We start from the raw sequence: 15,229 nt of genomic DNA, 5'->3' as shown, positions 1-15,229 counted from the left end.
TGGTGGCTAGAGCAGCACAATTCCACAATGTAAGCCTCCACTCAGAACAAGTCGAGGATGACTTTCTATTCAACACCCTCTCCGCCACCCACAGCTCCTACCAAAGCCTGCCTATGCTCCCTGGTATGCTTCGGCACGCAAAAGACATCTTTAAGGAGCCGGTCAAAAGTAGGGCAATCACACCAAGGGTGGAAAAAAAGTATAAAGCGCCTCCTACAGACCCTATTTTCATAACTTCACAGCTGCCACCAGATTCTGTCGTTGTAGGAGCAGCTACGAAGAGGGCCAACTCCCACAGATCTGGGGATGCACCACCCCCAGATAAGGAAAGCCGCAAGTTCGATGCAGCTGGGAAGAGAGTCGCAGCACAAGCTGCAAACCAGTGGCGCATCGCTAACTCACAGGCACTTCTTGCGCGCTATGACAGAGCCCATTGGGATGAGATGCAACATCTCATTGAACATCTACCCAAAGACCTACAAAAGAGGGCAAAGCAAGTGGTTGAGGAAGGACAGAACATTTCAAACAACCAGATACGCTCCTCCATGGACGCAGCAGACACAGCTGCAAGAACAATAAATACATCTGTGACCATCAGAAGGCATGCATGGCTACGAACGTCTGGGTTTAAACCAGAGATTCAGCAGGCAGTTCTCAATATGCCATTCAACGAAAAAGAACTGTTCGGTCCAGAAGTGGACACGGCGATTGAGAAACTTAAAAAGGACACGGACACTGCTAAAGCCATGGGCGCACTCTACTCCCCGCACAGCAGAGGAAATTACAGCACCTTCCGCAAAACACCCTTTAGAGGGGGGTTTCGAGGTCAGGCCACACAAGCCAGCACCTCACAGGCAACACCATCCAGTTACCAGGGACAGTACAGGGGAGGCTTTCGGGGCCAACATAGAGGAGGGCAATTCCCTAGGAATAGGGGAAAATTTCAAAGCCCCAAAACCCCTACAACTAAGCAGTGACTCACATGTCACTCACCCCCTCCACACAACACCAGTGGGGGGAAGAATAGGTCATTATTACAAAGCATGGGAGGAAATCACTACAGACACTTGGGTTCTAGCAATTATCCAAAATGGTTATTGCATAGAATTTCTACAATTCCCTCCAAACATACCACCAAGAGCACAAAATTTATCAAAACATAATTCCGAGCTCCTGGAGATAGAAGTTCAAGCACTATTGCAAAAGAACGCAATCGAGTTAGTACCAAACACACAAATAAACACAGGAGTTTATTCACTGTACTTCTTAATACCAAAGAAGGACAAAACGCTAAGACCAATCCTAGACCTAAGAATACTAAACACATACATCAAATCAGACCACTTTCACATGGTCACACTACAAGAAGTGTTACCATTGCTGAAACTACACGACTACATGACAACATTAGACCTCAAAGACGCGTATTTCCATATACCAATACATCCATCGCACAGGAAATACCTAAGGTTTGTATTCAAAGGAATACACTACCAATTCAAGGTACTGCCTTTCGGTTTAACAACCGCACCAAGAGTCTTTACCAAATGTCTAGCAGTAGTCGCTGCACACATCAGAAGGCAGCAAATACATGTATTCCCGTATCTAGACGACTGGCTAATCAAGACCCATTCGTTAAGAACGTGCTCACACCACACAAATCAAATCATACAAACCCTCTACAAACTAGGGTTCACAGTCAACTTCGCAAAATCCAACATTCTGCCGCGCAAGGTACAACAATACCTAGGAGCCATAATAAACACAACAATAGGAGTAGCCACTCCAAGTCCACAAAGAATTCAAAATTTCAACAACATCATACAACGCATGTATCCAACACAAAAAATACAAGCAAAGATGATATTACAACTCCTAGGCATGATGTCTTCATGCATAGCCATTGTCCCAAACGCAAGACTGCACATGAGGCCCTTACAACAGTGCCTAGCATCACAGTGGTCACAAGCACAGGGTCACCTTACAGATCTGGTGTTAATAGACCGCCAAACTTACCTTTCGCTTCTATGGTGGAACAATATAAATTTAAACAAAGGGCGGCCTTTCCAAGACCCAGTGCCACAATACGTAATAACAACAGATGCTTCCATGACAGGGTGGGGAGCACACCTCGATCAACACAGCATACAAGGACAATGGAACGTACATCAAACAAAACTGCATATAAATCACCTAGAACTGCTAGCAGTTTTTCAAGCACTAAAGGCTTTTCAACCAATAATAGTTCACAAATACATTCTCGTCAAAACAGACAACATGACAACAATGTATTATCTAAACAAACAGGGGGGGACGCACTCAACGCAATTGAGCCTGCTGGCACAAAAGATATGGCGTTGGGCAATTCACAACCAAATTCGCCTAATAGCACAATTTATCCCAGGAATTCAGAATCAACTCGCAGACAATCTCTCTCGAGATCACCAACAGGTCCACGAATGGGAAATTCACCCCCAAATTCTGAACACTTACTTCACGCTCTGGGGAACACCTCAAATAGACTTGTTTGCGACAAAAGAGAACGCAAAATGCCAAAACTTCGCATCCAGATACCCACACAGGCAGTCCCACGGCAATGCCCTATGGATCAACTGGTCAGGGATATTTGCCTACGCTTTTCCTCCTCTCCCTCTCCTTCCTTATCTGGTAAACAAACTCAGTCAAAACAAACTCAAACTCATATTAATAGCACCAACTTGGGCAAGGCAACCCTGGTACACAACGCTGCTAGACCTATCAGTAGTACCCCACATCAAACTGCCCAACAGGCCGGATCTGTTAACACAACACAACCAAACGATCAGACACCCAGATCCAGCATCGCTGAATCTAGCAATCTGGCTCCTGAAATCCTAGAATTCGGACACTTACAACTTACCCAAGAATGTATGGAAGTCATAAAGCAAGCCAGAAGGCCATCCACCAGGCACTGCTATGCCAGTAAATGGAAGAGGTTTGTTTGCTACTGCCATATTAATCAAATCCAACCATTACACGCAACCCCAAAACATGTAGTGGGTTACTTGCTTCACTTACAAAAATCTAACCTAGCTTTCTCTTCCATTAAAATACACCTTGCAGCAATATCTGCATACCTGCAGCCTACCTATTCAACTTCCCTATATAGGATACCAGTCATTAAAGCATTCATGGAGGGCCTTAAAAGAATTATTCCACCAAGAACACCACCTGTTCCTTCATGGAACCTAAATGTTGTCTTAACTAGACTTATGGGTCCACCTTTTGAACCCATGCACTCCTGCGAAATACAGTTCCTAACATGGAAGGTTGCATTTCTCATCGCCATTACTTCTCTAAGAAGAGTAAGCGAGATTCAGGCGTTTACAATACAAGAACCTTTTATACAACTACACAAAAATAAGGTCGTCCTAAGGACTAATCCTAAATTTCTACCAAAAGTTATTTCACCGTTCCATCTAAATCAAACAGTGGAACTTCCAGTGTTCTTCCCACAGCCAGATTCCGTAGCTGAGAGGGCACTACATACTTTAGATGTCAAAAGAGCATTAATGTATTACATTGACAGAACAAAGAGCATCAGGAAAACTAAACAGCTATTTATTGCATTCCAAAAACCTCATGCAGGAAACCCAATATCAAAACAAGGTACAGCCAGATGGATAGTTAAATGCATCCAAATCAGCTACCTTAAAGCTAAACGACAACTGCCCATTACACCAAGGGCACACTCAACCAGAAAGAAAGGTGCTACCATGGCCTTTCTAGGAAACATCCCAATGCAAGAAATATGTAAGGCAGCCACATGGTCTATGCCTCACACATTCACCAAGCACTACTGTGTAGACGTGTTATCCGCACAACAAGCCACAGTAGGTCAAGCCGTATTAAGAACATTGTTTCAGACTACTCCCACTCCTACAGGCTGAGCCACCGCTTTGGGGAGATAACTGCTTACTAGTCTATGCAAAACATGCGTATCTACAGCGACAGATGCCATCGAACTGAAAATGTCACTTACCCAGTGTACATCTGTTCGTGGCATCAGTCGCTGTAGATTCGCATGTGCCCACCCGCCTCCCCGGGAGCCTGTAGCAGTTCGGAAGGTACCTTCAACTATTTGTATATATATTACTTTTAACCTTAAATAGGTACATACTTAGTCACTCCATTGCATGGCCACTATTACTACAATACAACTCCTACCTCACCCTCTGCGGGGAAAAACAATCGAAGATGGAGTCGACGCCCATGCGTAATGGAGACAAAAGGAGGAGTCACTCGGTCCCGTGACTCGAAAGACTTCTTCGAAGAAAAACAACTTGTAACACTCCGACCCAACACCAGATGGCGAGCTATGCAAAACATGCGAATCTACAGCGACTGATGCCACGAACAGATGTACACTGGGTAAGTGACATTTTCATTGTGTGCGACATAGAACAGAAGCATGTTTTGAAAAGATAAAAACAGAAATTTGTGAAGCAAACTTGAACCACAACTCTTCTATCTGCGTCCTCCTGGTGTACAGGCCACCTGGCCTCTGCCCAGCATTCACAGATGATGTTATAGACATTGCTACCCCGAGGCCCTGTTGTCAGACGACTACCTCCACCTTGGCGACCTGAATTTCCACCTCGAGTACCGCGTCGACCCAAACACCACTGCTCTACTCGACAGCCTCACCTCCCTCGGCCGCCAACAACTGGTCTCCGTACCAACACACATCTCAGGACACACACTGGACCCCATCTTCACCTCAGTCAACCGTATCACCATCAAAACCATCTCCACACCAGACTGGACTGACCACTGCTGCAAACACTTCACAGTCACTGTACCCAGCAGCCGCACCTGCACTTCCAGAACCCCCCACAGGAAATGGAACAAAATCACCAAAGAGCAACTCGCCTCATCTCTCGCCAAATCCCTCCCTCCTCCCTCCGATGACGCCACCACAGCAGCAAGCAAGCTCAACGCATGGATCACCAAACGCGCCAACACTCTAGCTCCCCTCCGGCTGACATCGGCCAAACGCATACCTCAGAAAGCCAGCTGGTTCTCCACTGAACACCAACAATCAAAGCGTACTCGCAGATGTTTAAAGAAAAAAATGGAGGAACAGCCAAACCAGCAAAGATCTTGCGTCCTTCAGAGCCGCAACCATTGCCCGCTGTCGAAACATCAAGAACACAAGGAACGACACACTCTGCACACACAGCTCCTCCACATCAACTCCTCCACACACAAGTCGAAGAAACTCTTCTCAGTCATCAAGTTCACAAATTCCCCCCCTCCGAAGCCAGCAGCATCCCCCGTCACAGGACCTCTGCGACAAACTCGCCACCTTTTTCCACTGCAAGATTCAGGACATTTACGACATCTTCCTCCCAAAAAACCTGGCACTGGAACTTGCGTCCGACCCACTCCCCCAGAACCCACTCAGACCATCCACAGCTGGTCCACGCTCACGACAGAGGAAACAATCAGTATCATGAACACCACCCACTCCAGAGACCCCACCGTCCCTTGCCCACACCACATATACATCTGAGCCAGCACTTCCATCACCCCGCGCTCCAAAACACGTGTTGAGAAGCATGTATGCAAATGGGTGTTGACGTGCAAGTTTGCTGTGGCGTGTGTTGTATGGTGGGGGCGTAAGTGTTGTAGGTGCTTTTGTACCATATGTATTAGGGATGGGGTGCTAAGGGTGTTATTGGTATTTACGTTGGGCGGGGGTGGATGAGTGGCTGGTGGAGAACTAGCAGTGGGTGCAGCTGAAAGCTCCTACCGTGGTGTTGGGTGTGGCACAGCAGCAGTTCGGGAAACGGCATCCGGGGTCTAGGAACCCAAAGAGTCTACTGAGTATCAATGTGTGGTGATCGGACCAGGGTTCCTGGAGTTGGGCGAGATCCAAGCACGGATGGGTGCATATGGGCTTGCCTTTGATGCATTAGCAGCACACCTGCTTCTCATACCCACTTTGCTTCCGTGTTACAGTTGTCATTAAACGGGTTCTATCAGGGGGGTGAAATGCAGACCGTGATATTACTTCCTGTGTTGATGGGTGATGGAAACTGAAGTCCTGTTGTTCGGCGTCTTCTACGAATGGTTTTGGCTGGAAAACAGTAGTCTCTTCCCATCCAAATGAATGACAGGACATTCAGTGATGTCGCTTTCTGTGTAGGTGGACGATGGGAGATACAGCGAAGTCACTCCCTACCATATTAATTAATTGCTGCCTGCACTGTTAGTCTACTGCAGCTCAGTGTACATGGTGTGCCCCTCTGGACCACAGATATATACTCTGTCGAAGTCCATGTTCTATCGGGCCCTTAGCGTACACATGTTTGTATTGTGTGCTGAGGCAGAAAAGAGACTAAGCACCCAGATGCTTGCTTCTTGGGTAACTCGGGGGAGAGGTGTATGCTTTGAGACATCCAGGAAACATTACTAGGACAACAAAGTGATAACAGGCAGCTGAGGCCTTAACCCAGCCCCCCTCACTTTACCTGGGACTGATTGAAGGACCAGCCCAGGCTCTTCAGGCCAGGCTCACTCACTTTGAGTCTCCCAACTCTCTCATCCTGCTCCCTCTCCACTAGCACCCCCTTCTGTTTAGCTCCTGTTGACTTCTTTTCTTGTACGCAGTATTGTACTCATCATTTTTTTGTGCTTTCTGACTCCTGTTTCCTGTTTGTCATCTTTCTTAGTGCTGTCTGTTCTTTTACTCGTTACTGCTCTTTTCAGTTATTTTTGATGCCCTTTTACACTCCTTTTTGTACTTTTTTCCACCTCAAGGGGTTGGTTGAGTCTTTAGAGCTCAGGGACTGCACCCTACTGAAATTCTAGCATTCCTACACAAATATTAAATAGATCGATTTATTTAGAAATACAATCATATTTGTAATTGTATTTAGATATACAATCGTATCTCTAAACAGACTGATGTAGTCAAGTCTGAGTTGCCTGTCCCAGGCAGCCTGCTGCGCCTCGCTTTAAAGCAGGAGATGGAAGCCAGACAGTAAACCAACTTTCTGCAATGTGATGCACAACACAGGGGTGACTGCTCTAATACCCTTCATTGTGGTCTGTGGCAGTATCCACTATAGGCTTAGTATCATGGTTTTGGGCATTGGAGTCTCCATCCGTGCGTGAGGCCAGACATCCGTTATTCACAGGCAGATATCCCACCCTGTCCCGTTCATCGCACGTAGGACTGGATGCACGCACATGTCTGTACCTTGTCCACGGTGAGGGTTATAATGCTCTTCTTGTGTTATGTATATTGTGCTGAGACACCTGGATGCGCTCACCTCCCCTGCTGTGACACTCCCGGCCCAGGCTGCTGTTCTCTGGCCCCTTTAGAAATGGAACTGCTGTATTTATTCTCAATCACAATTAATCCAAAAGACGAGTAGGGTTTTTGTTCCCTTGTCAAGTTGATATAAAAGGGAAGCACAAAGGGTGAAATATGTACTTATAGTAAAGACAGTTATCTGCTGTATGGCGATACAACTGTCCCTATCTTCGTGCCCTTAACATTAATGCCAAAAACATGGATTGTTTTCTGAACAATTAGTGATAACAACTTTAAGGTAAAGCATGCCGGCAATTTAGTTCCTATTTTATTTCATGTTTTAATTAACCTTGCATTTCACAATAGTGTTACGTATTTCATCATGTTGTGCTTCTGTATTTTGTCATGCGTCTTCATGCCAGGTGTTTATGAGGGGCTTTGATTGAGAGCGCTAGTGCTGAGGCTGAAGACAAAGCACAGTGCCTCTCTGCAGAGCACACAGCACAGCGGTCATGTATTCCAGTTGCAATTTAAATTCTGTGGAAATGTGTGTGAAGAGGGTACACATGTTAAAATATTTACAAGACAAAAGGAAATAAATTGCTTAAATGTGAGTGAATGCAGTGTATGTTTGGAAGTGGTGGAGGTGCGAGGAAGTGCATTCGGGGGAGATTGATACGATGGTGCTAAAAAGGAAACGGGACCAGGTGAAGATGTGCAGATGGACAAGATGTGCAGAGAAAAAAGGCAAACATATCTAACGTAAAGCACATAATTGTCGTCCACCGTACCTTCCACAGGCCTTAATAATATTTAAATCACAGGCTCACAATTTTCAGAACTGAAACACGTCCAATATTAATTATTTATAGCAAATCATTGTTGTTACACATGTACTCAGATGCTGTGTTATGTATCTGCAATTACAACCACAATACAGGCCGGTGGCACACTATGGGAATCACAGAAATGTATTTTACTTGTTCCCTTTTAGAGAGCCCCCACCTTTTTTATCCCACTTAAAGACCTGTCTTCACATATTGCTATATTTCTGATTGCGGCCAGCAGCTGTGGCTGCTTCCCGAAGCCTGGCTAGAGCATTTCCTTCCAAAGTTGATGCTGCATGCAGTGCAAGACACTGGGCAAGCACACACTTTAAAGGGCTGAAGTTGTCGATCTGCACAACTTGCACATTGCAGTAACTGTTGAACATATTAATGCAGTAAGAAATGGGGCAGCTTTAAATGTCTAATATTTCAAGACTATTCACTCCCACTGATTTATAAACCCTGCTTTATCACTAAATTAATTTGCTTTAAAATGCACGATTTGCCAATCTTTTTTCAATTTGTTCTCTGAGGAGTACCCACCCTGGACCCTACGTTTGTCCATTAAGCTTGCTAGCATTGCTCACTCCATAAGTCATACCTAACTTTTAAGCCCCACCACTTTCAAATGTCACTAGCCACCACTGGCTTTGATTTGTGGCATTGTGCTTCATTATGTATAATATCGTGTCCTGATTGTAGGGACTGGTACGTCTGGTACTGTGACTGTGCAGAAGTGGTGGGCGACTGTATACAGTACCATCAGTTGTAACCTAATGGCAGAATAGGGTATCTCGGAAGCCTTGACTGTACCACAGTGTGTTTCATTAAGTATAGTACCGTGACCTGGTACCTCAGCCCTCCTGGGATCTGACAGCGTAGCACTCGGCGTCATTGTGTACTGTACTGTGATCTGACAACTGGAGCAGTGAGGAAACTGTGGGAAGATTAGGTATCCACCAAAAATCAGTGCTAAAGCGCAGTAACTTTACCACTGTGTTATTGTTGACACTTGTTTCCTTTTTGGTTCTCCAGCTGTATGCCGCCACAGAAGCTGTTCTTATTGCCCTAGTTGGCGCAACGCCTCGTTTCCAATGGGACCGCATGGGTCTCCCCATCAGTCACAGTCCTGGCAACCAGTCCGCGAGCGATGAGCAGGCCTTCCGGGACTGGTATAGGATGTCCAATCAGAGCGAGCGGCAGAACCGCGTACTGTTCGATAGCGACTTCACGTCCATCGCCACTGAGGTGAGGTCTGGCCATGATATTTACCTAATTATCCTGCATTCAGTCTCCTCTCTTTCAGTATCCCACCTTGGTGTACCAACTAATCTGGATGAAATCTGGGGACGCCTTTAATAATGTAGATACAAGATACCTCCAGGAGGTGCAGCATTTGGTGATACCTTTAAAAAATGTTTTAATGTTGATGTAACATGCCTCCAGGAGGTGCAGTATCAGCTGATATCTTAATAATGTGGGTACAACTTGGCTCCCAGAGGTGTGGAATCTGGTGATATCTTTAATGAACAAGTTACTTACCTTTGGTAACGGTTTATCTGGGAGAGACAAAATCTAGTTGCTAATTCCTTACCTTAGAATTTCCCCCTGGCGTCAGACTGGATCCAGAGATTTCTTTTCTTGCAGTACCCTTGCACGATGTTAGGTGGTGTCGGTCGACTCCGCGGGCATCGTTGGCATCGTGGTCACTGTGGTGACGTCGGAACTCTTATATAGAAGCCGCCTCTGCGCGGTGACGTCAGTTTCTTTTTCCGACTTTCCATGCCAAAGAGCAGAGCCATGAAGAACACTGAAAACGGTGCGCCAGAGCTAAGGCCCTGTATGGAGAATCCCTGTCCCTACTAATCAGTTTGCAAGCGGGGAGGATGGTTGGGTCGGTAAGGAATCTGCACCTAGAATATGTCTCTACCAGATAAATCATTACTGAAGGTAAGTAACTTCTTCATCTGATAGAGACTTCTAGTTGCAGATTCCTTAACTTAGAATAGATACCCAAGCAATGCCATCCTCGGCGGTTGTCTGCGAACCAAGATCATACTAGAAAGTCCTGCAGGACCGAACGACCAAAGTTGCCGTCCCTGCGAACCTGACTGTCCAGGCAGTAATGCTTAGTAAACGTGTGCAGGGATGCCCACATTGCTGCCTGGCAGATATCTAGGACAGGAACTCAGCATGCTAACACTGTGGTAGCAGCAGTTGCTCTGGTGGAATGAGCGTGCAAGCCCTCGGGGGCTTCTTTACCAAAGTGTAGCACATTTTGATGCAAAAAAGTACCCATTGCGAGATAGTACACTTTTGCACCATCTTCCTTTTCTTCGCACCCACATAGCCAACAAAGAGTTGATTGTCCACCTGGAAATCTTTAGTACAATTGAAGTAGAACGCCAACACTCTCTTTGGATCCAGGCGGTGGAGTCTCTCCTCTTCATGAGAAGGATGTGGAGGTGCCTAAAAAATAGGAGAAGTGAAGGACTGGCCTACATGAAAAGGTATAACTACTTTGGGAAGCAATGAGGCCCTAGTGCATAACCCACCTTGTAAGGGTGCACAGGCACAAATGGGGGCTTCGAAGAAAGAGCCTGAAGCTCGCTCACTCACTCTGCAAGCAGAGGTGATAGAAACAGGAAAAACAGTTTTGAAAGTAAGGAGCCGTAAGGGACAATTGTGTAACGGCTCAGAAGGAGCACACATCAAGTAAGTAAGATTGAGGTCCCACTGTGGCATGATATACAGAGTGGGAGGAAACAAATGGGTGAGGCCCTTAAGAATCTACCAGCAATAGTAGAATTAACAAGCATTTGCAATGCAACGGGTCTCACATTACATCGAGTTAGAGCTATTAGGGTTGTAAATTCCTAACTGGACTTATCTTGCCACACTAAATGGAAGAAATAAAATGAGCGTGATCGGGCTGTGTAAAACACAGCGCAATCATGCTACGAAATAAAGAGAAAAAGTAGTCCAGAAACCATATGGAAAACATGGAGCCTCGTATGTTTCCAGTAGGTTACCGGTCCTCTTGAGGAGGGCTAAACACCGGAGAAGGCATGACGTACGTATTCCTTTCATGAATGAAAACAAGCGAATTTTAAAAGGCAAAGCCCATGAACCAAGGAAAGTGACTGACGTAACACGGGCGTGGTTAAAATTCCCCCAAAGAGAGATTAGAAAAGGGACGGATCGCTTGCGCTCGCCCCTAAAATGAGAAGGTTGATCAGGAAATCTAAGAAAGGCTGAGATAGCCGATAAGTAACCTTTAAGGGTGCCCAAAGCATATCCCTGACTGCCAAGATAACTTCACAGACTTCGGATGGAAGGTCAAAATCCGTCAACTGCCGCCGCTAAATCTCCACACATGAAGGCGGAGATTGGACAGGTACGGGTGTAGAACTGTCCCCTGCTGCTGCAACAGAAGATCCTCCCAATGAGGAAGTATGAGTGGAGAATCAGTGGCCATGCTTAGTAGTTCTGGATACCACATACTCCATGCCCATTCCGGAGCCACCAAGATTACTTGGGCCTGGTCGTTGTTGATCTTCTTCAGAACTCTGGACAGAAGTGGTATAGGTGGAAAGGAGGCCGGAGTTCCCCTCGAGACGAAAAGCGTCACCGAGCGAGTGCCGCCTTGGAAACTCCAACTTGCAAAACAGCTGACATTGCCTGGTCTCTGCTGAGGCGAACAGATCTAACCAAGGCTTTCCCCACTGCTGAAAGAGACCTTGCGCCACCTCCCGATGGAGAAGCCATTCGTGATCAGCTACGCATAGACGGCTGAGTTTGTCTGCTCTGGCGTTCAGAGAGCCCGCCAGATGTTGAACCACCACTGAAATGCCCTGATGTTCCAGCCAAGTCCAGAGGCACAGAGCCTCCTGACAAAGGGTCCAGGACCCTACTTCGCCCTGTTTGTTGCAGTACCACATGGCGGAAGTGTTGTCTGTGAACACCTGTACCACTTTCCCTTTGAGAGAGGGAAGGAATGCTGTCAAAAGCTTGATCGCCCGAAGCTCCAAAAGATTGTTGCAGAGCCCAGACTCTGCTGGAGACCAGAGGCCTTTTATCTCCGCCTATCCTATGTGGCCTCCCCATCCCAGCTGTGACGCATCTGTCTCTACTGACTAATCTGGTTGGGGAAGAGAGAGGAATCTGCTGTTGACCCAATCCTGATTTGTAAACTACCACTGCAGGTCCTTCACAGTCCCCTCCAAGATCTGGACCATGTCTGAGAGATTTCCCAATTGCTGTGCCCACTGGAACTTCACATCCCACTGCAGAGTCCGCATATGCCATCTGGCATGTGTCCCTAGCAGGATGCGGGAGGTCATGAGGCCCGCCAGCCTCAGAGGCATTCTCACCAAAACCCAGGATAGAGGCAGAAAGATTAGAATCATAGCCCAAATAACCTGGACTCGCTTTTCGGGATAGGCCCAAACTGCACTGTATCGAGAACAGCTCCGATGAAAAGGAGCATCTGAGAGGGAGTCGGATGTGACTTTGGCACGTTTTATAGTGAACCCAAGTGTGTGCAGGAGGATCGCCGTAGTCTGAAAGTGGGAGACAACTTTGTGGGGTGTGTCCACCTTCAATAGCCAGTTGTAGAGGTAGGGGAAGACTGCCCCATTCTGTGCAGATGAGCTGCAACCACCGCCATCACTTTCGTGAACACCTGAGGGGCGCTGGTGAGGCCAAAGGGAAGCACGGTAATCTTAGGTAACGTCTGTGGGCAGGCAAGACTGGGATATGGTAATAAACGCCCTGCAAGTCCAACCCTACCATCCAGTCTCCTGGGTCCAAGGCAGACAGGACCTGAGCCAGCGTGAGCATTTTTAACTTCTCCTTTTTGAGGAAAAGATTGTGGGCCCAAGTTCTAGGATAGGACGTAAGCCCTTGTCCTTTTTGGGCACCAGAAAGCAGCAGAAATAACAACCACAACCTACTTCTGGCGCAGGGACCCTCTCTATGGCTCCCTTGGCCAAGAGAGACTTGACTTCCTCGCGGAGAAGTTCCAGATGGTCCTCCGGTAGGCAGCCGTAGGATGGAGGCATGGCCGGAGGGCAGTCTTGAAGGGGAGGGAGTAGCCCCTTTGGACGAGCTGCAAAACCCACCTGTCTGTAGTGATGGATTTCCAGTGGGGCAGGTGATGGCAAATCCTGTTACCAACTGGTCGGTTGGACTAGAAAGGCTTGGAGGCTGCAGGAGGGGCGGGTGTGGACTGGGCAGACCTCTGGAATCCCTGTCCCACGAGCCCGTGGGATTCCACGTTCCCGGCCACACAGTGGCTGAACAGCATGGGTGACACAGTGGCTGAGAAAGGGACACGACAAGGAGCCTCTTCGGTGGCCACAAAAGGAGCACAATGCGGACTGTTGGGGATGACGGGCAATCAAAAGGCCGAGGGACCGAGTAGTAGCCCACGAGTCCTTGAACCTCTCAAGCGCAGAGTCCGCCTTGTCTCTAAAGAGATGGGTGCCATCAAGGGGCATGTCCATAAGAGTCTGTTGCACATCCCCTGAGAAACCAGATGTCCTCAACCAGGCATGGCGCCTAAAAGCCATCGTCAACACAACCAATCTACCCAGAGAGTCGTTGTGTCCAGCCCACATCGAATAGTGAACTTCGCTGCGTCTCTCCCATCAGCAACTGCTTGGGAGATGACAGTCTAGACCTCCTCCGGTATCTGCGGCAAGACGTGTGCGACCGTATCCCACAGGGAGCGAGTACAACAGCCAAAAAGGCATGCAGTGTTCACTGGCCACAACGCCAGATTGGAGGAAGAAAACATCTTCCCAAGTTGGTCCAGTCTCTTTCATTCCCGATCCGGAGCTGCAGAAGGGAATGCTCCAGATGACAAGGATGCCTGGATAACAAGGCTCTCATGGTCATCTGGCGCATTCCCTTCTGGCCCGACCTTAGGGTCGTTTGGGACGGGCTGATGGCGGCAAGCAATCGTCCTATTTACAGGAGTCTCTGTGCTGGGTCTGGACCAAGCACCGAGAAGGATATCAGTGAGGGCTTCATTGAAAGGTAGGAGAGGCTCAGATGTGGAAGTCCCTGCTTGAAGCATCTCCGTCAGGAGATTAGACCAGACTTCAACAGCAGGCCGTTCAATGCCAAGGACCTCAGCTGCCCTACTGGCCACCATAGAATAAGTGGTTCCCTCCGCCGTAGCCAGGAGAAAGCATGCCAGCGTCTGGAGAAATATCCAGACCACTGTCCTCGCCCAATTCCTTTGCCCAGTCCATATTAGGGTTGTCCTGGTATTCATAAGGGTCCAGGGACCCCTCCAATCCTTCCCCCCTATTCATACCCACAAGAGTAAGGGTCTAAATCCAACCTGGGGTAAATAGACCCCATCGAGGAAGAAGGTGGTCACTCCAAGTCGTCGGGGATTAGGATCGGGTTAAAGTAGATTGTGGGCACAACCTACGTTGGGAGTGTAGATGGTCGAACCGGATCCAGGGGAAGGTCTCGGAGGTCAGACCGGTTTTGGTACGGATCCAGTAGTGGTTCCTAAGGTGACTTCTCTGGCCGCGGCCAGAGCTGCAGGTGTGGACCCCAAAGGGCACCCAGCTGAACCCCCAGGGCCCGAAGGCACCAAAGAGGGAGGGTCGGACTGCCCAAAAACGAGATGCATGGCCTCATAGAATTCTTTCAGTTGGGCAGGGGTTGCTCCGACTCCCGGAAAGTCAGGAAGGCACAGAGCGGACCCAGAAGTAGGCTCCGAGGACAGAGGCCTAAAGCGTCGACGCTCCTCCCACGTCACATCAGCCGAGCGACAGGGTGAAGTGGAAGGATGCCTAGCCTTCTTCGACTTCTTACCTGAGTGACCCGATGTGGAAGATGACCAGTGGTGGTGACTCCGTGAGCAGTCTTGAGACCTTCCTCTCGAGCGAGACCGGCATCGATGTTGAATCGATGCGGAGTCTAGCGCTGGGCCACCATAAGCTTGAGGGCACGCTCCCTCAGGGCCTTCCGGCGAATGGCCTGGCACTCGGAGCACGACTTTGGGTCGTGATAGCGCTCCAGGCATCACACAAAGAGACCCAGTGCGGATCCGTGTCCGACATCATGCGGTGACAGA

General features: G+C 48.0%; 1 protein-coding gene across 1 annotated transcript in view; it reads left to right on the top strand.

Annotated features, from left to right (window-relative positions):
- SLC22A15 (solute carrier family 22 member 15) overlaps positions 1-15,229 on the top strand; it is a 224,714-nt gene that overhangs the window by 20,986 nt on the left and 188,499 nt on the right. The window contains exon 2 of the mRNA XM_069202976.1: positions 9,166-9,378. Within this exon, the coding sequence (XP_069059077.1) occupies positions 9,166-9,378 (213 nt within the window). The remainder of the gene's footprint in view (positions 1-9,165; positions 9,379-15,229) is intronic.

The sequence above is a fragment of the Pleurodeles waltl genome, chromosome 8 (assembly GCF_031143425.1).
Source record: "Pleurodeles waltl isolate 20211129_DDA chromosome 8, aPleWal1.hap1.20221129, whole genome shotgun sequence".
Lineage (NCBI taxonomy): Eukaryota > Metazoa > Chordata > Amphibia > Caudata > Salamandridae > Pleurodeles > Pleurodeles waltl.
Note: the sequence above shows the minus strand (reverse complement) of the source record. Positions and strands in the feature narration are given on the sequence as shown.